General features: G+C 39.1%; 1 protein-coding gene across 1 annotated transcript; it reads right to left on the bottom strand.

Annotated features, from left to right (window-relative positions):
• Positions 1–816: 816 nt before the first annotated feature.
• LOC147618176 (sugar transport protein MST4-like) lies at positions 817–3,835 on the bottom strand. The gene is made up of 5 exons (XM_086775098.1): positions 3,607–3,835; positions 3,167–3,486; positions 2,454–2,744; positions 2,032–2,370; positions 817–1,377 (listed from the first exon to the last, which is right to left on the bottom strand). The coding sequence occupies exons 1-5, from the start codon at positions 3,746–3,748 to the stop codon at positions 913–915; spliced, it is 1,557 nt and encodes a 518-aa protein (XP_086631224.1). The 5' UTR covers positions 3,749–3,835; the 3' UTR covers positions 817–912.
• Positions 3,836–22,330: the final 18,495 nt, after the last annotated feature.

The following is a 22,330-nucleotide window of genomic DNA, read 5'->3' as shown; positions in this document are numbered from 1 at the left end:
CTAATCACTCTCAAGCCCTAACCTTAAGTACACCACACATGCTAAATTAGAGTTGAGAGAGAGAGAGAGAGAGAGAGAGAGAGAGAGAGAGAGAACACTCTACTTCTATTTCATAAATGAGAGAATGAGTTACAAACAAGAGAAATTGGCCTTTATAGTTTCTAAGACTTTTCCCACTAGACCGCCTGCCCCGCGAATTAGTGACCCGAGGCATCCAAAACATAGTTACAAGGCTTTTCTCTATGATTTGGCCAACTGATCAAAATCCTCTTATCTGTCCTTCTTCGAAGCTCAATACTTGGGAACATCTTTAGAGTATTTTCCTCATGAAATGATGGGATTTACAATATAGTGTGGGCACCCACCATTACATAAGTATGCGGACATTGTTGTCAGAGAAATGTGTTAACCAATATGTGGTTAACAGTTGGGTAGAATATAGATTAGAACAACCATGCAAATAATCTCCTTTTAATTTAAACGTAAGAGGGTAATCATAGTTATTGTAGGAGAGCAAAAGAATTTAAAATGCTCTCACACTAGTAACCTCCCACTACTTTAAGAATGAGTTATTGTCTATATTACACTTTATTATCTTTAATATGATTTCAAAGGGCAATAAATGCTAGTATGAATATATTAAATTAATTTATTTACTATAGTTTTACATCAATTAAAATGACAAGTTAATGTTGAAGTTGATGTCTCTTTTAAAATTTGAAAATTTATATATTACATTTTTAGAAAAAGTATCTGTTAGTTTGAAAAGTACACAATTTATGTATACATTTTTAGAAAAAGTATCTATCATTTTGAAAAGTACATAATTTTTTTGCATTTACCAAATTGGATCATGTATATATGTTCTTTGGAGAACTTGCACAACATATATCATTGCTTAATGGGATCAATTCAAATGCTCTCAAGTTGGTTTCTATCTTGATCATCATACTCAGTGGCATTGTCAAAAGGCACAACCCTTTTCCAAAACCAATGTGTAATCCATAACTTTTGCATAGCATCAATAGGAATGCCCTTAGTTTCAGGAAAGAGAAAGGTAACAAAAATTATCATCACAACCATCCAACCGCCAAAGAAGAGGAAGACACCATACTTGAAAGAGCATAACATAGACAGGAAGGTTTGGGCAATGAGGAACTTGAAGAGCATGTTCACACACACAGTCACACTGAGGCCTGCAGAGCGTATCTCGAGAGGGTAAATCTCACTTGGAATAAGCCAAGCTAAAGGCCCTAATGAAGCAGAAAATGCGACTACGAAACAACATATCATGAGAACTTCCAATATGCCTTCCACCCGCGGTAATTTTTGTATGTCGCCAGGTAAACCGGTGGCAAATATGATTCCTAAGACAACCTTAAAAAACACACATAAACTATTAGCAAATCTTGATTCAATTTCTATGCTAATGTCACTTGGATGTCATTTTTGTTATTGATGTTTGGTTTAGCCAATTTAAATGAGTGAGTGAGTGAGTGAGTGAGTGTGTGTGTGTGTGTGTGTACAGAAAACCAAATAGACATTATAAATTAGTTTATTCATATATATAGATATAGCTACATTTGAATATAATTATGTTGACATAACACTTCTACTCTAATAGATGTAATTTAAATGCCATCAAGATTTTCTTGTGTATGCATATACACATATTATAATTAGTCAACCACCACGGTCCTGCATCCCCATCCCCACACACACTCCCTCTCACAAAAAACCCCCACAACTAGGCTCGATTCTTGAGAGAAGCACCATTGCCCTTCAAAATTGACAGGTTTGGTGAAATATAGCAAGTGTTTTTGTAGTTTAGTGTAGTTTCTTATGAACATTTTAAAATTTTGCAAGTATTTTACAACCAAAATGCTAAAAAAACTGGCATCATTCCCCTAAAAAACAACTATGCCCACACCCACAAAACAAAAAAAACCCAGAAACCCCACCCCAGTTGCATCTAATGTGCCCAATTCATTAACAAACCTTTTTAAAAAAAAACAGATGATGATAGATTACCATTGTCAGAATCATGATTGATGCTCCACCGAGGAGTAGCGGTCGCCTGCCGTATCTATCTACTAGGAAAATTGCAGTGGAAATGCTCAAAAAGCCAGTTGCTCCAGTGATGACGGCAGAGTAGAGAGCGGTTTGGTCACCAAATCCAGCTACCTTGAATAGGAAGGCTCCGTAGAACGCAATGGCATCATTGCCGGCGAGTTGTTGAAACAACGGAAAAGCCATGCCCATGATGAGGTATGGCACGTTGCTTCTCTTTGTCAACAAGCTTCGTAAGGGGCTTTTCACATGTGTAGACTTGATGCTAATGTCTACTAAGTCTTGGAACTCTGCTTCCACCTACAGTTCAACAGACTAATTCTTGATAATTAGGATGTAAATATTGTGATTCTATGATCGTTTTTAATCGAGAATTATTCTACCTCAGAGTGGCCTCTGATCTTGGCTAATACTCGTTTTGCTTGGTCGTAATGGCCTCTCTGGATGAGGCTGGTGGGGGTCTCCACGAGCAGGAGGCTGAAGATTGTGAGGAGGATGGCTGGGACACCTGCCGCCCCGAGAGAGAGACGCCACCCCCATGGATGTACCTTAGCTGCCAGATAGTTCACTACGTTGCCCGAGAGTGCGCCTAAACTGGCATACACCACAAACAGGTAGTTCAATCCACCCCTCGCCTTTGGAGGTGCAATCTCGGACAAGTATAGAGGCACGGCCTGCATATTAATAAGCTTCCGAATTAGAGCCCACAACTTTGTGGATAGCTGCCCATTCATAATTCCAAATTAGTTCAGTAATCGCCCCCTTCGACTGTTGCACATATGATAACGTAACCCAATAAGCAGCTCTACCACATATACTGCTCCAGATCAGTGCAATAATTGCTCCCAACTAGTGCCTAATTCGCCCCCGTTGAGTGCAACAATCGCCCATAAATTTCTCCAAAACAGTGCATTAATCGCCCATAAACTGCTCCAAATCAGTTCATTAATCGCCCTTAAATTATTGCTCCAAACTAGTGCATTAATCGCATCGCCCCCGTTCATGGTTGCAGGCGTTGTGCATATGATAACGTAACCCAATAAAAATTACTAATTAGTACTCATCAGGAGATTAGGGCGTCCTTAATAATTATCACCTGATTGGAGAAGCCAAGACCACAGCCAAGCAAGACTCGGCCGGAGAAGAGCATTCCAAGGTTCTGGGCTGAGGTGCCGACGGCGGTCCCCACCATGAAGAGGAGGCCGGCTATCAGCATGCTGGGCCTCCGCCCATATCTCCTTGTCACATAGGAGGCCACAAAGGTCGCCATGAGAGCAGCAAGGTAAAGGCACGAGGAAAACAGCTGAAACACGTCGTTCCTGTACTTGCAGTAGTTGTTTTCCTTTGCATCCCTCTTGCTCACCAGCACCTCCGGATAGAACTTTGCAAGGAAATCGTCCATAATCGCAATCCCACCTGCACCCCCAAAAAAAAAACACACATTAACACTCCATCGTTGATGAGATCAATATTATCTCATAGATCCCAGCTCTCCTACTTATACATGTGCTAAAAGCCTCTTAAATGCTTAATTACCTGCAACAACTAGATCATAGCCATACATGAGACCCCCACTGGCTGCCATTATGCAGCTTAGGATGACATGAGGAGTGAGCTTTGCTTTGTACTGGTGGTGGGCACCAAGGTACGTTGCAACAGCAAGCTGGTTGGAAGCCATAGCTGTGGTGGTGGTGGTGAAATGCTGCAAACTACACTAATCCATGCATACATAAGTGTATAGTATACTGTATACATACACTTCAAAGCCTACCCTAAACAATTATTAGAATTTTTAGCTTGACCCACTATTATTTAAGTTTACTTTTTTTTAAATACTCTCTTTGCTTTTCCATTCCTTTTCAAGATTCCAAAAAAGATGGGTTCGGTTTAACCTATATTCCAGAACTTGTGTAATTTCTTAATAAGCCTTCTCACATTGATGGGAAAAGGAGAAATACCTCTTCAAAATGTTGAAGATTCACTTATAAACATATTTAAGTATAATGAAAATTCTTATTCAAATCACAATTTTCTCTTCAATCATGGTGAAAAGGATTTAAGTAAGGCTCAAAAAAAAAGGTTTCCTGCACAAATTATTTCCTTTGATTTGAAAACACACTTTGTGTGTGCACGTGATCAGAATGCACTAAAATGATGCTAAATTCATTGTTGACATGAATGGAGATGGTGACTCCATCAACCATTGTTTGTGTGGGGTGTGTGTGTGTGTGTGTGTGTGTGTGTGAGAGAGAGAGAGAGAGAGAGAGAGAGAGAGGGAGAGATTTGCATGCATGTTTGTGTGTTTTCAAGTGAGTGTAGTATTACTTAATGGTGTTACACATTAGGCTTCTCAATTATACTCACTTATAGGCTCACGTAGCATTCCTTACTCTTTGATGCTATCTTAAGGACCAATAAAATTTTCTAGCTACACCAATTATACTCACTTATAGGCTCAAGTAACATTCCTTACTCTTTGATGCTATCCTTAGGACCAATAAAATTTTCTAGCTAAACCAAATACATATACTTTGATAGCTAAATAAGATTTCCTCTATGTGTGTGCATACACATGCATGTGTGTGCGTGCGTGTGTGCACTGCCAATTTACACATGAACACAATTTCAACAAAAAGATTTGAAGTCATAAACGATTAAAGGAACCAAAAATGTGATATTTATATATGATTTTGTATATTAATGCATCATAATAAGAATTATGTGTTTCTTTATCTACTTTGATTTATTGTTTGAAACATATTAATTCATTTGCTTTCATCATGAATACATTTATGTCTAGGAGAGCCTTGGATTTCAATAGCTTGCATGAACATGTTTAGTGCTATACACACAGAGAACCTTTTGGATGCCAAAAGCTCTTCCACTTCTTTCTATGGGGAAGACACTGATGTATCTTAGTAATGACGCTTAGCATTGCATCTCCTGCATTTACATTGCTTGTTGTAGAGTAGCTTTAGCAAGTCAAAAAGATTTTAAAGTTGTGTATGACGATGATAGGGGTGGAATGGATTTCAAAAGGGAATCTCAAGCTACAAAAAGGTGATGAATGTATCAATGCAAAATGGGCTAGGTTGTATACTTTATCCAAAATAATAAACACATTCTCCACAATTTCGTTTTCATTTTTTTGTTCCAACGAAAGAAACAAGAACTTTTTCAATTCTTGTCACATATGAATGACTTTTTCCTTACCACTTGACACACATTTTCTGCATATGGACACACCATCCATTTGGATGGAATCAATGTTTGATTTTTTTCCCAAACACGCATTTCGTACACATGTATTCAAATGACTACCTATGAAATCACATCTTCGTATATGTCACCCTTCCACCAATGATTAATTAGACCTTTCTCTCATATAAGTTCTAGTGCCATAATATTTCTAGGGATCATCCAATCTTTTTTCATTGGATTGGAGCTTTATATTAACCCTCTAAACATGATAGAATATATATATTTCTTGGTTCAAAGAATCCCACATTCTTATCTTCTCATTCCCATTTTTTTGAATGTGTGTGTGTGTGTGTGTGTGTGTGTGTGTGTGTGTGTGTGTGTGTGTGTGTGTGTGTGTGTGTGTGTGTGTGTGTGTGTGTGTGTGCATGCGCGCATGCGTGCGTGTGCATGTATTAATAAAAAATATTTAAAAGAGGTTTTTTAAAAACAAAAAAGAAAGAAAGAAAGAAAAGGTAAATAAACATGTGTGCGAGTGTGTGCACACACACACGCACACACATTTATAATCAATCTTCTTCGGAATCATAAACTGATTGTAGCTTTGTCTTATAATGTTGCTCCCTCATTAATGAACTACCACACCAAAAACCTTTGTTGTCTCCTATAGCTATAAGTGCCAACCTAAATGCATATGATTCTCCCCAACCCACTTGTTCACGAAGGATGAATTAACACAATCCTCAATATATACATATTACGAGTTAATCAAGCGAAGAACACTTAGTATTTTTAATCCACCTATTAATCTCCACTAAATTATAGCTATGCCAAAATATAAATATCTCTCCAGTAGTTCCCTCACTCACATTATACACAAGAGTCTACTTTGCAATGCACGATGATGTGTTCTACTCATTGTGCCACTATCACATTTATAACCTTGCAAAAATCATGGCTTACCCTTTCCCAATCAACTAAATTTTCAACTCTATCTATATAGCTTCATTACATAATTGCATAGTAATAAATGGACTTTATTATCCCTTCAATTCTTCTGTTTGGGTTCACTACTCATATTCGTCGTTTTACTAAGCATAGTTTTACCCTATCAACCTTCTTTAGAGTTAGGTTGAAGATGATAAGATTCGACAATGGGCTAAAGAATCGATGAAGACATGAGTTCAAAAGAATGAGCTGAGTCCCAACAAATGGCTTGTAATACATAGAGAAGCCCTCAAGGTAGCCAAAGCACAAAGTACACTCATAAATCTTAAGTGGGTGGCCAAAAGAACACGAGAACCATTGATTTTAACAGCATAAAGAGAAAATTCAACCAATCAAAGGATGAGATGAGGAAGTCCCTAAATCATCATTGGTTTGAAGCAATGGTAGATCAATCCTAAAAATATGCATCGAGGGCAATGGATCTCAACACCACATGTCAATGTAAACCTATATAAGGGCTTGGACCATCATTTTAAAGGGTTCAAAGAATACGCTTTATGCAGTAGATTTTAGGATATCACCAAGCTTATGAAACAACTACCTATGCAATGCCAATCACATCAACCTCAAATCATTTTATAGCAACTTTCTAATTTGTGTAGCACTAATGACTATACATAGCCTAGGACTTCAATATTATTCTAGGTTTGAACATTTCATGATGAGTAACCGAACATCAACGATCGATCATTTTATACCAAGTTTACGATTTGTGTAATGTTGGTGAATATCCATAGCCTAGGACATTATTCTTAGCTTTGGTTCCTTGAACATTTCTTGAGCTGCCAAACCTTTATATAAGGCTTGTATATAGGTCATTTTAGACTAATGCAAATACGCATAATCCCGTTATTGAAGTACACAGCTATCCTAGGGTTTGTAGGGAGCTAGAGCATAGGCTATGATGGGCACTGAAACCAAAACATCATCATCACATTTGATTGAGAGAGATAGAGAGAGAAAGTATAAAGTTAAAAGAGAGAAACATGACTGTAATGGTGTGATAGTTTATTAGTTTTTTCTTCCATAAAGTACATATACCTTTATATAAGTACAAAGGTTCCTCTTCCTGACATCACTACTTATGTCACACACACACATATAATATCTAGATATTATGCATGCCCCTCTAAGAGGTGGTTCACTTACAAATATACACATAAACATTTAAGTGAGTGTTTTACTCCTTTTGAGAGGATGTTCACACACACACTTGTGTCAAAGATAAATCTTAGGCTCATGGCCTAGTTTCTCATGCCAGTTATGGGATCCCAAGGATAGAGTAAACACGGGATCAAGTCAATCACATTTACAACACACAACTCGAATCTCAACAATAAACAACACATAATTGAACAGAACACAAGCTATTTTTTGGACTTTAATAAGCCCGGACATATACACACAAAAAAACACATAGAAATTCGACACAGACATGGAAACACACTTTTGTGTTCTATAGCACCACATTTATCATCATCATCCCCCTTGATGCCAACTTGGCCTACTCATTTGGTTGCTCAGAGGTTGAATCATTACATAAAGTAGATTTTTCATCTCTTACCCTAGAAAATTTAGGGTTTTGAAAATTAGGGTTTCCTAAAAAAGTAGATTTTTCATCTCTTGCCCCAAAAAATTTAGGGCTTCTAGAAATTAGGGTTTCTTAAAAATTAGAGCTTTTTGAAATTGATGCTACAAGAGGATATACCAACACTCCAATGCTTGATATATGCCCTCAATTTTAAAAAATAACACAAAATTTGAGGTTAACGCTTCGATTAAGCACAATTTGTAGAAAATTTAAAAAGCCCCAAATTTTACTTCCCTAATTTAGTACTTGATGCTTCTTCTACAGATGTAAGGATTTGTAGAAATTTTTAAAAAACCCTAAATTTAACTTCCCTAATTTAGCACTTGATACTTTTTCTATAAAGATGTAAGGATTTTCATAAATAGAGACCTTACTAAGGTGTGGTATTCCACACTAGAAATGGAGTTGCTGGTACACTACTATAGTACAAGCATATACCGACGTTTCTTTTTACGAAAAAGAATTGGTTGTAAAATTTATGATCGTCTATATGCATGCTAGAAATAGCGTCGCTATAAAACCGTTGCAAACATCGTTGAAAAAATGTCACAATATACATCCAAATAAAGGTTGGAAATAAAATGTTTTCAACGTTGTTTTCGATGCTTTTACCGATGTTTATTCCAACTTATATACCCATAGACACATGTAATTTTTGATGCAAATTCTGACAAACGGAGCCAATTTTCCACTCCCATTTCGACACTTTTTTTGACGGATGCAAGTATAGTTTTTTTTGGCATAATGGTGCATCCAGGTACAGTTCTATACCTGGATGCACCACCATTATGCCAAATATGTAAAGACTTTATTGCATTTGTATTCAACTAAAGTTTTACACAAACTTAAAGAATTAAGGAGGAAAACAAAGATACATTAATACAAAATCAAGTTTCATTACTGGATATTAAACCACAAAGATACATTGATACAAATTGTTGGATATCAATCCTTATATACGATAAATGTTGTATATAAAAAAGTTGCTGCACATATGCAAGCAACTATAGATGCCCAAAAGGGGTGCAAAAAAGATCTATACAATTCCAAAAATGTTCATAATATGTGAGCTAAAGTGGTGTCCAATCTATGAGCTAGCCTCAAGGGGAGGCTATTTCTCTCTACCAAAAACAATGCAATAGCCACAAATTAGCATATACAAACTTACTGAAACCTCAAATTGGCATATGGTACAAAGCATTTACAGCTGCCTAATCTACATTTCCGTCGTCTTGCTCAATGCGCTCAAGCAAGGCATAAGTGCCATACTTGAACGCATAATGCTCCTCTACCTTGGTAGCCTAACGTCCAACCATCCTCTTGTGCATACATGAAAAGAAAACATAAATAAAAACATAAACTATACGCTAGTTGACATACAAATGAGAGGCTATAGAAATCATGGATACTTACAAAATACTCATAAAATGAGTCCCATCGAGGTGCAAGCTCCCCACGCTCTTGCTGGCCGCTATTGCTTCCTCTTGTTGCACATATCGTCAGGGTTTTTAGCGAGATTCCTCACCTCCCATCCCATGTCTCTTGGTCAAAAAACCAAGGCTTTTCTCCCCTTGTTTTCACTGCTTGTGTGACATTGGACCTCTTGTGTTTCATACAATCTCTCATGAGATCGTAGATCCACTTGTTAGGTACTTTCGCACTACCTAGGGCAGGCTTAAACTTGTTTTTGATTTGATTACAAATTCTTGTTTTCTTCTCCAATGGGAGGTGGAGGAATTTGATCAGAGTACCATGGGAAAACACTATGCCACATAGCTCCCTCACACGACTCTACATTTCGTGACCTACATCATCAAGAAGAACGACCTTCCCTTCCTAACCCATGTAAAGATGTTGATCTGCATTGGGAAGAGGGATACTACCAAAATACCGACTAGATGAGTGAACACTCTCGTGGAGGGGTAGATGCATTCGTGTCACTATTGCCCGCAAAACAACCACCACTACCCCTACGACACAAATTGCAAGTGCGGTTGGAGGAACAGCCCGAGGGTGGGGGGGTTTGAGTAGGAGATGGTATGGGTGTGGGTGTGATCGTGGTCATGGTCGTGTTGATGGCCTACACCCGGTTCAGCTTGGGTAAAATAGGCTCTAGCCAAGGCTGTTTGCTCGGGGGTGGCTTGTGCAATGAAGGGAAAAATTTGGTCAGGGCTCATGACACGCAAAGTAGGTGGGACAGTTGGTTGGGGGGTAATGTCGACGAGGATGATTTTCAGGCTATATATGTGGTCCTCCATCTGCATATATGCATGGATATGGTTATGCAGATGGATATGCAGGTTGTGCATGATCATATGAACATGTGACACATATATTTAAAAAAAACATAAGATCAAAGAGCTTACCTCTGATGGATAGAAGCATGTTAACGTGCTACACTTTTTATGCTAGTTCACATGTGTGAACAAGCATTCCTAGTTAGCATAAGTTTAGGCATGTAAGTCACTATATTAGTAATCATATTTAAAACGTCTGGCTGATACAAAAAGCTCAAATGAGCACTTCAAAAAAAAAAAAGAATAATCAATGAAAGTTGTGGTATATTGAATTACGAGCTAGTCTTTGAAGCTAGTTACCACGGGCGTTACACAGCGGAGTGGTGGGGTGATGAAGTGCAAAGGCCAGAGCACCATGGAGCCCGCAAGCAAGGCGGCGCATTCGCGTTCTCCTATACACAGAAAACGTAGAGCCCCTTCTGCTTCTCCATCTCCCTACAAAAGCGCAAAGCGATCTCAAGGTTCGCCAATGTCCCTCTCGGTTACTCTCTCTCTCTCTCGCTCTCTCTCTCTCTCTCTCTCTCTCTCTCTCTCTCTCTCTCTCGTGCGGGTTCTGTGTGTTTTCTCTTCTACTTTCGGCTTCAGTACCACAAGAAGCTCCATGCAATACAGTTGAGCACATTTCCATGCAATACAGTTGAGCACATTTCCATGCAATATAGTTGAGCACATTTCCCTTTGATGTGTGCAGGCCGATGGAAAGCTCCGAAGATCGTGATCCCCACGCAGGAAAAATTCTGTACAACTTTGGTAGAGTTCAATGCTGCTTATCGCCTTTCCATGGAGGGTTTAGATCCCAAAATGGTTAGGTGGGAGTAGGTCACTGATGCTGAATGGTTCAGTGTGTTCAAACAAACAAAGGATCCCAGCCAGTACCGCATCAAATGTAGCACCATCCACACCGAAATGTATGAGTCGATGATGAAACTGCACTACAATGTATACCAGAAGGCCCCAACCAACATGGAAATTTCCTTTGTAGTTGCAAAGGGTTTCGTGAAAGAATTCAGTCCTGCCGTGATTGCAAGCGGGACAGCCATTAGGTTCAATTGGGCCGAGTTTGCAGTGCAGTACTTGCAGGATATTCGAGAGAAGGGCTATTATGAGGGCCATGTTAACAAGTGGAGACTACGCAATCTTCAGCTTCCAGCTTCAAAAATTGAGGATGAGTCTGCTGACATCTGCGAGGAAAACATGGCATTGGCAGGAAAGAGTACTGCCAAATCTACCAAGGCCACACTTCAGCCTCATCAAGATAGTCGACAGGAGATGGAAGCTTCTTCATTTTGTGGGTTGGAGGAATGGCAGTGCATGAAGGCATCTGTCCTTCAAATGAAAACACAGTTACATTATGAGAAACAGAATCTAAACAATGTGCAAGAGGGCCTGGAACTTGCTAGAGCTTTGAATGCAAAAAATGCGAAGGTCACTCCTATTGTCACGGTCATGAGACAGAGGTTGCAAGCAGCTGAGATGGAGTTGCAGACTCTATTGCAAAGCAATGATGTGGATGCCCGGCGAAAGATGAGCTTGAAGTCAGAATAGAGACAACCAAAGACACCATAGAGGCTATGGGGTTTCCTCTTCGTGAAGATGACCCCATAGATAGTGACATAGACATAACCTGTAAACTGGTAAGTGTCCGTAAGTTTCATCTCTGTACTTTATGTTTGGTACATGTGCTCAGGTAACTCATGTACTTACCATGCTCTTTTTATCTTGGTTTTGTAGGTTGAGGTGAAAATTGCAAAATCCAAGGTGCAGAACTCTGAAAGCCAACTTGAACTTCTGATGCACATGCAGTCCAAGCTGCAGGGCTCGTTTCTCCAAACTGCCCTAACTACTCTAGCCCTTGCTAGTTTTATGAAGGATAGAGAGGTGCAAGACAGCATCGGAACAAACCTATGTACTGGCTATGGTCTGTCCCTTGAGGTCCAACCATTCCTTGCAATGGTCAAGCTCCCTTGTGAGCATAATTATCACCTTCTGTGCTTTGCTGCTACATGCTCCCTTGGGACCGTATGTAGGGCTCCCTTCTACAAAAAAAGCATACCTACCGCATGGTTGTGCAACCTTGCAACACAACGACATCCAACCACACCAGAGATTGGTAAGAAACCATACTTGAATGTATGCTTGCTAGCTAGCATACAGGACATACAGTCTGCAAGCTTGATCATATTGGGAATAAAAGGTGTGCTAGTTAGCATAATGAATATGCTAATTAGCATGCCAGGTATGCTAGTTATCATACTAGATATTCTAGTTAGTATATACAGTATGATAGTTAGCATATTGCATATGCTAATTAACATATCCAGTATACTAGTTAGCATACTAGATATGCTAGTAGGATGCTAACTAGCATATACCGTATATGCTAGTTAGCATACCCTCCTGCATGCTAACTAGCATCCTCGTTAGCATACTCTGTATGCTAACTAGCATCCTAGTAAGCATACCCTGTATACTAACTACCATAGCATATATGCTAGTTAGCATACCCAATACGCTAACAAGCATACCGGATATGCTAATTAGTATATCAAGTAGGCCTGCTAGCATATCCAGTATGCTAACTAGCATACAGGATATGTTAACTAGCATACCGGATATGCTAAAAAGCATATCCAGAATGCTAATAAACACAACGGATATGCTAGTAAGGATATTGGATATGCTAACTAGCATACAAGATACGCTAATTAGCGTAACCAGTATGCTAACTAGCACACTGGATATGCTAGTTGGATGAGTGGATGATAATTAGCATATCCAATATGCTAGCAATCATATTGGGTATGCTTATTAGCATACCGGAGTTAGCATATTAAATTCTAATTAGCATATCCAGTATGCTAGTTAGCATATTGGATTGCTATCTGAAATGCTAATTAGCATACAAGATATGCTAATTAGCATATCCTGTATGCTAACTAGCATACTGGTTATGCTAATTAGCATACTGACATGATGTGGGCAGTGTGCATGACACCAAGGGTAAGGAAAATGCTGCAAACTGAGAACCCTTCGACTGAGAAGGGTGGTGAGCTAGATATAATGAATGAAGGAGTAGATGCGGGATCCCAACAAATGCAAAGTGCAAGCATGAAAACAACAGAGGAAGGCGGTGACGTGAGCAGGAAATCAGAAGATGATTTTTTTGTCATGGTTCCTCATGCGCGTGCCATGCCTGCTGCAACTGACATAGTAAAAACTTCTCAGCAGACAATGGCTAGTGCCAGTGCATCAGGGGAAACATTGAAGACTAACAGCATAGAGGACCTGCAGGAAGTTGGTGATAACAGCCCTCTCGAGGATTTTTTGCGAAAGGCTAAGCAAAGAGAAAAGTGGGCCCAGAAGAGGTACCTGAAGAAACTGCAAGCAACGGCTATGGTTCCCCAAAGAAGATGGAGGACAAAGCTGAAAGCACCAAAGGTGAAAAGAAAGCCACCCGCTCAAGAGCTTGCAAAAAACTATGTTAAGACCTTTCCTTTTATGCCCAGATTCTGTACTGTAAGCAGGCAACTGTCACTGTTCAGTTGTTTAGCCTTTACTTAGTGTTCCCATACCTATGCCCTTCACTCTTATGGCTATGCCATTTTGAAAACCTAATGCCTCTTGTGGCTGTCATGTAATTTTTTTTATTTTCCCGGTGAAAATGTCTTTGTGTAATATAATGTTGAGCAACAGTCCATTATAATTTTCTGCCAATCTGTGAACTTCTTCACTTCATATCGTTGTTTCTTTGTAGAGGAAGAGAAACTGGCATTAATTGCCTTGCCTGATGTAAATGCGGCCATGCAATGGCAGAAATTACGAAAATGGCGAGTCCGCAAAGCCAGGCAAATAAGGAGACAAAAATTGGAGATTGAAAAGCGACTCGAATGATATTCACAGCATGCCCGTATAATTTTTGAGTGCCTAAATTATGTTCACCTATCAGGGGAGGTTATATATGCTGAATGGTATTCTCTTCCAGACCCAATATGGGTGCCTAAGCGACTATGTGATGAAAAAAGGGCTCTTTTACTAGATCTCAACGGTCTTTTGCTGAGGGTGGTAGAGACTCGCTTCGGCGAAAAGCCCCCTGCATATGCAGATGAAATGTTAAAATACAATGTAGAGGATAAGCAGGTTTTCTGTCTCGCAAGGACAGCCACATGTTTTTGGATTGGTTTCTTCAGTTCTTCAGTGTGTATATTTGGAGCACAAGCATGCATCATAAAGTCATGAATATTTGCAGGGCTGTTTTTAAATTGCAAGTGCCAAGGATTGCCGGTTTTTTTGCGCAAGAGCACTGCAGTCCGCTACCCTCGCAGATCTTGAATAAACTGTTTATGAAAGATTTAGCCTTGTTTTGGAAATACAATCCGACGTACAACGCCCAAAACACGCTTCTGATTGATGATAGCCTCTACAAAGTGTTTCAGAACCCAGCACAAGCTTGGCTCGTTATTCCAAAGCTAGAGGACCAGAGTGCTGAGGAGAGACAACAATTTCTTATAGAAACTTTGAAAGACTGGCTTTTTCTTTGGCTGCAGTCGGATGATCGGGCAGCGTATGTGGCTGACAATTTCTTTGATACAGGCTCTGATAACTTCTCTGATGCAGTCATCAAACAGTTGCTAGAGGCTGAGAGACAAGCAGAACTTCGTTGCAACCAAAAGGAAGATGACCTAGAAGCAGAGAGAGAGGAGAAAGCTGGGCTGGAGAGGGAAAGAAAAGAAAAGGAACAGCAGAGAGGCGACCTAGAAGCAGAGAGAAAGGAAAAAGCAGAGGAAAAGAAGAAAGCAGAGAAAAAGGAGGGAGCAAAAAATCCCGGTCACTACAAACGCCCTCTGAGGAGGCCTAAAGATTTTTGGCGGGTGTGACTCATTGTAAAATTAAACCCTATGTAATGTTATTTGATGCTGGAAGTTAATGATGAGATAATCTTTTCAACAGTTGCCTCCTACTATTCCATTTTTATGTGTTACAGAATTATGTATTGGGTTTTTTGTTAGGTAGCACACACTATAAAGTAGCAAGTATACAGTTAGCATATACTGTGGTAGTTAGCATACACTATATGCTAGTTAGCATAATCCTGTATGCTAGTTAGCACACTATATAGCAGCTAGTTAGTATACAGTTAGCATATACTGTGCTTGTTAGCATACACTATATGCTAGTTAGCATATATTGTATATGCTAGTCAGCATATACTATATGCTAACTAGCATACAGTATATGCTAACTAGCATATACTGTATGCTAGTTAGCATACGCTTTATGCTAGTTAGCACACACTATGTAGAAGCTTGTTAGTAAACAATTATCATATACTGTGGTAGTTAGCATACAATATATGCTAGTTAGCATATACTGTATGCTAGTAAGCACACGCTATATAGTAGCTAGTGAGTATACAGTTAGCATATACTGTGCTAGTTAGCATACCCTATATGCTAGTTAGCATGCTAGTTAGCATACACTATATGCTAATTGGCATATACTGTATGTTAGTTAGCATACGCTATATGCTAGTAAGCACACAATATAAATTAGGTAGTTAGTATACATGTACTGTGCGAGTTAGCATACAGTATATGCTAGTTAGCCTATACTATATATACTAGTTAGCATACTATATATGCTAGTTAGCATACACTATATGCTAGTTAGCATACGCTTTATGCTAGCTAGCACACACTTTGTAGAAGCTTGTTAGTCACTGTATATGCTAGTCAGCATATACTGTTTGAGTATATGCTAACTAGCATATACTGTATGCTAGTTAGCATACGCTTTATGCTAGTTAGCACACACTATGTAGAAGCTTGTTAGTAAACAATTATCATATACTGCGGTAGTTAGCATACACTATATGCTAGTTAGCATATACTGTATGCTAGTAAGCACACGCTATATAGTAGCTAGTGTGTATACAGTTAGCATATACTGTGCTAGTTAGCATACACTATATGCTAGTTGGCATATAATGTATGCTAGTAAGCACACAATATAAATTAGGTAGTTAGTATACATATACTGTGCGAGTTAGCATACAGTATATGCTAGTTAGCCTATACTATATACTAGTTAGCATACTTTATATGCTAGTTAGGATACACTGTATGCTAGTTAGCATACGCTTTATGCTAGCTAGCACACACTTTGTAGAAGCTTGTTAGTACACAATTAGCATATACTGTGGTAGTAGTAAGCATACACAAGATACAAAATAGAATAAAAGACCATGACGCTCATGTCAAAAACTGAATGGCATGCTGTTATAGATTGCTTCATAATCTTCGGGGGTGATTGTGTACATTTGCCTTCTCTTTTGCATGTGTTTCATGGGTATCTTGATACAACGTACAAGATTTGAAAGTATGTGAACAACAGGTTGATTGTAGTCTAGTTTGAAGGTGTATGCATCCACTTGCTTGTAATACAGTCCTTGCATGACATAAGAGCCTTTGTCAATTACATTGTTCCACTCATCAATGCACTTTACCAAGTAAAAGTCTACATTCTCATCATTGGTTGTAGCATCCGGATTCACTGCAAAAGTGTCACCAACACACAAAGCACTACTTAATGCATCATGGTGGCCTTCATACACGAATTTTTCATATCCAATGATCTGTCCTTCAAGGGCATCATCAGTCGGAGTGTCTTCTTCATCCTCAACTTCATCAGACAATGACATCAGAATGTGATAATCCCAAGGCTTTACATGAGATTTGTTAGTGCAGCGATTCCAACTATGGTTCATGCATGCATCACAAAAGCATGCCAATGGTCTTGTGGCAATGGCAGTTGCATCCTGCCGGTTGTGACCACGAAAAGCATGCAAGGTGCGAGACTTCTCAACTGTGGCACAATTCCATTTAACCTCCCTGTTTACATCACCTACTTTGATCTCCCAAAACACACGGGCACATTCCCTTTCTTTTAGAGGATATGATGCAGCTGCTCCCTTTGATAGGTTGGCTTGGCAATATGCAACCACATCTGCAGCACACTTTAAAGTGGCCCCATTAGGCTTCAGCTGTTCATGTGTCAACGATCTTTTAACAATTGTGCCTGCACCGTCATGCTCTCCCTTGCCATGTCCTGATCCAAAGAAGAACCAGCTCATCTCCATTCCTGTCAGTCCAGCATACCTTGCAACAAAATAGAAAGGCCTAGCAGCCTTAAACTGTGAGGCAGCACCATCTGACCAGACCCAGTGACGTTTTGGAGTGACACCTTCTCTCTGTAACCAGCCACAATGCAGCATAAAACAATGTTGGACAAACAATGTGTCATGCACTTTGTCATCTGATATGAAGAAGTGGATTTTCTTGACTACTTCCCCTTCCCTGCGGTAGTATGTTATGTGCACAAAAATAGTTACTTGACTTGAGTGCCAATGCATGGATTGAATCTCATTTTGCTCCTTGAATGCATAGTTTTCTGCAAAGTCTACAACCGACACAACCACATCATTAAGAAATCTAAGAATACAATCCTTGAACTGTTGTGCTTGCCATCGAGCGATATAGTTATGTTTGATAAAAACCTTCAGCTTGGTCTGTAAGAGTTGAAGAAACTCCCAGCACTACATTTCTTTAGTCACAATATCTTTTCTCTTTTTTTTGTCTCCATGCTTATCTGTTGCCTCCACATATGCAAACAATTTTACAAAGATATTCTTACCTGGGCTTTGTGTCTCTAAGCAGCATGTTTCTAGCTTTTTCACACCACATTTCTTACATTCGCCCATCAAACACTCACTATTGTGGTAACCAGCATCTATCTGCTTCGGGTAGAGAATTGACTCCCATAGATGTGTGACACCTTTGAAAGTTTAACATAAAGCCATGCAACCCCTCTGCTAGTTTCATCACCTCTGACGCAAACGCTGCATGTACATCTGCATTGGGCTCCATGCAGCCCGAATGACTGAGACCGCATATGGTTAAGTGTGTCCTTTAAAAAGGACATCTGCACATTATATTCGCAGCAGCATGTGTATCTATCTTTCAGCCGCCGTACAAAAAATGGCTTCATCATCTCAAACATTCTCATACCTATTTTGCAATCTGGATGCTTTTCTTTGAATCTGTAGAAGAGCTCAACCTGCAATTATGAGAGTTAGAAGGCGGTTATTATGCTAGTTATGCTAATTAGTATACAGGCCATGCACGGAAGCATACTGTATGTAACCAGCACTTACAGTATGCTTCCATGCATGTGCAGTATGTTAACTAGCACTCACAGTATGCTAACTAGCACTTGCAGAATGCTAACTAGCACTGACAGTATGCTAACTAGCACTGACAGTATGCTAACTAACACATTCAATAGGCTAATTGGTACATTCAGTATGCTAAGTAGGACATTCAGTTAGCTAATTGGTACATTCAGTGTGCTAACTAGCACAAACAGTGCTAAACTAGCACAAACAGTATGCTAACAAGCACATTCAGTATGCTAAGTAGCACTTACAGTATGCTAAACCAGCACTTAAAGTATGCTAATTAGCACTCACAGTATGCTAATTAGCACATACAGAGTGCTAACTATCACTAATCATATGCTAACTAACACTTACAGTATGCTAAGATGCACCTACATTATGCTAACTAGCACCTTGAGTATGCTAACTAGCACTTAGAATATGCTAACTAGCACTTAGAGTATGCTAACTAGCACTTACAGTATGCTAATCAGCACTAATTAGCACATAGAGTATGCTAACTAGCATACACAGTCTGCTAACTAGCATTTACAGTGTGCCTCCAAGTATGGCTTGTATACTAATTAGCATTACTAATATGATAAATAACGCACTCTGTAAGGTGATCAACATATTGAAGATTTGAACTAGCATATACAGTATAGCATGTTCTAGCATGTAGAGTGTGCTAATTAGCACATAGAGTATGCTAACTAGCATACACAGTCTGCTAACTAGCATTTACAGTGTGCCTCCACGTATGGCTTGTATACTAATTAGCATTACTAATATGATAAATAACACACTCTGTAAGGTGATCAACATATTGAAGATTTGAACTAGCATATACAGTATAGCATGTTCTAGCTAGAATAAACCATAAACAACCACAGTGTAAATAACAACCAGTATGCTAACTGTAAAGTTTCACATGCTTTTTAGTGTACTCGAATAATGGTGCTTTGGTTAGATCAATTACCTCATCAAGGAGGTGTACAGGGTGCTTTATGTAATTTTTTCTCCCCATCCTCTTTCGACAAACATCTTTTTTGTTAGGGGATACACGTGTCTCATCCCTCCAAAATGTGTAAACCAGCTCTTTCATTTCATCTGTGATTGTGCTACGACGGGCATGTTTTTGACATGCAGCCAATGAAAACATTCCACCGTCAACATTCGATGTCACCCGCAATTTAGCCTTGTACAAGGATCGACGTGGAACTTTAAGGAGTCTCGAGACTTTTGACATTTGCATGTTCTCCTTTGAATTCAACATCATGGACAATGCTGTATGCTTCAAATACAACTCCTCATTCAGCTTGGCTGCTTTACAAGCGCCAAGGTATTACGAACATTGCACATGATTGCACTTTGAATAGTAGACTCCTCTGGACACACTGCTTGCACGACAGGATGATGAGATACTAGATTCCAAATTTCTTGCTTGTCTTCTGTACTAATTCCTTCAGTCCTCCTCTTGAACAGTGCCACAATCTCAGACGAGATTTTCTTCTTCTTTTCCTCCTCAAAGGCAAGCTCTCAAACCTGAACCTGCTTAAGTTTTTTCTTCTCTCGTTGTTTCCTCTTTCTTTGTCTCTCATAATCCCTCATGGCAGTACAAGTTGGGTCCTCCAAGTTCGGATTCATTGTCTGTAAAGGATCCCTTCTGCTACCTTCATCTGCTGCCCTTGAACGCGCAAGTAAACCTACCAGATCAGATTGCAAGGTATGGTTTGCCATAACTCTATGAGATGGGGAGGAAGTGGGCTACACAGAGAGAATGCGAGGCAAAGGGAGAGGGTGAGACTATTTGAGCAGCATCACAGAGAGAGAGAGAGAGAGAGAGAGAGAGAGAGAGAGAGAGAGAGAGAGAGAGCTTGGCTTACACAGATCATGGAGAACCTCGAGAGAGCGAGAGAGAGAAAGAGAGACACAAAGACAAAAAGATAGAGAGAGAGAGAGAGAGAGAGAGAGAGAGAGAGAGAGAGAGAGAGAGAGAGAGAGCTCATCCACTACACCATGACTTCAGTATAACTGAAAAGATGCTACATTTGAATTTGGCGTCGAGTAAATTTAACATTAATTATGGAAAGTTTATTTCAAAATGGACATATTCTTGGCTCTGGAATGTATGCTAACAAGCACTACTAAACTAGCATTGTCCGAGACAACATTTTTTGTGCACGTTAACATGCTTCTACCCTGATAGCAAGGGGGTAAAGTTGTCAGAGTTCCTGCATAACACTGTTGTTGCGGACAAAATAGGTAATATTTCTTGAAAATAAGAAACATTTGGCATCTTTCAAATATTCCATTAAAAAAGTTTAATTTTTTACCTCTTTTTAAAAAGTGGTCTATGTATGCATACAATACTCCCAAAAAACGATAATCTTTTGGGCACTTTACATGTTTCTTACAAAATTTGACATGAAAAAAAGACTTCGTTTTGCTTACTTTTTGAGATTATAATTGAAAATCTAACAATAAGTTTTCAAAAAACATGCCAAAATAGAGATAATGTTTATTATTTCCATCTTCAATCCATTGAAAAAATGATACAACTATAAAAAGAAGCTATTTTCTAAACATATAGCTTATGGCATAGGTATAGCTTATAGCATAGGTATGGTTCCTCATAATCATTGCTACACCATCACTAGTTGATGTGCCTTTCCCTAAGAAGGTAGATGAGGCATCTGCTAATCTAATTCTAGGATTAACAAGAGCTACCACCATTATCTTACATCAAAGGTAGATACACCAAAGGGTCATACATTCAAGATATAAAGCAATAGTGTCCAAAGCTACAACTTGGACGGGCGCCCGTAAAGGGCGATTCTCACTTCTTCAAGAGCATGTGGTAGCAAGTTAGGATGAAGTCCTAAGTGATGTACTTCATGGATATTATGAGAGTAGTCATTGTAATAGCATTAGGCCTCTTATGAGCCTAAAGTGCCCGACCGGCCATAGTTTAAGTGAGTGTGAACACGTATGGCCATGTATATAAGTGAATTTCTCTCATAATACAAGATACTCTCCCATTGTGCAATTGAGTCTTGCTCTTGCCAATCTCTCTCCCTAATGCATGATAGTGAGTGTGTGTAAGTGAAGTGAGGTGAGAGGAGGGACGAGGACCCATAGTGCAACACGACGGTGTGACAATGCTCGTGGGAGACGCGGTGGAATTGCTTCTCAAGGAGTTGTAAAGCTTGGAGACCTCAAGGGTTACGAGCTCGGCCATTGGAAAGATCCTCACGACAGTTGCGGTTCACCAGGTAATCTGTTTTTAGATGTGTTTCAGGGAGGGTTAGGGTGAGCCATGACATTTTTGGTGCCGCTGCCGCCGAGGAGCCATCCCTTGGCTTTTTCCATCATTTTGTCTCTAATCTACACATAACCCATTGCCCATTATCTTGATTAATAGTTTGCCATGAAAAAGATGTGGATTTGATGGTGATTTGTGTGAGATTTGGTGTAGAATAGCTCTCTTTTTTGTTTTGCTTTTTGCTTAATTTTTAGATTAATTTGTTATTTTTGTTATTGCTTTGGTGGTTTTTCATTTTCTTAGGGCTTGCACATAGTTTGTATTAGGCTTAATTTGCATCCATTGCATCAAACAATGCAATCGAATGCAATTTTTAATGAATGTTAGCTCTCTTTAGTTTAAACATAGATCTAAGATCATTAATTCTAGTTTAATTGTGTGTTTTTTGTTGAAATTGTTTGGATTAGAGTGTTAGCAAGCATTAGGAGTAGATTGATCTTTCAAAAAAACTCTTAAAACCATCAAAAAAATCTTGAATTTGACTAAATTCTCTTAATGGACTGGTTTTTGTCATTAAGGGTGATTAATCTTATTCAAGAGGTTAAAAATTTAGAAAATGTGCTAATTGGGGTCTAAATTGATCATATGAGCAGTCAAAATTAGGGTTTTTGAGTGTTTTGAGAGCATCT

This window comes from Cibotium barometz, chromosome 35 (genome assembly GCF_041138505.1).
Source record: "Cibotium barometz isolate CiBa-2024 chromosome 35, ASM4113850v1, whole genome shotgun sequence".
In the NCBI taxonomy this organism is placed as follows: domain Eukaryota; kingdom Viridiplantae; phylum Streptophyta; class Polypodiopsida; order Cyatheales; family Cibotiaceae; genus Cibotium; species Cibotium barometz.
This window is presented reverse-complemented; position numbering and strand designations above follow the sequence as displayed.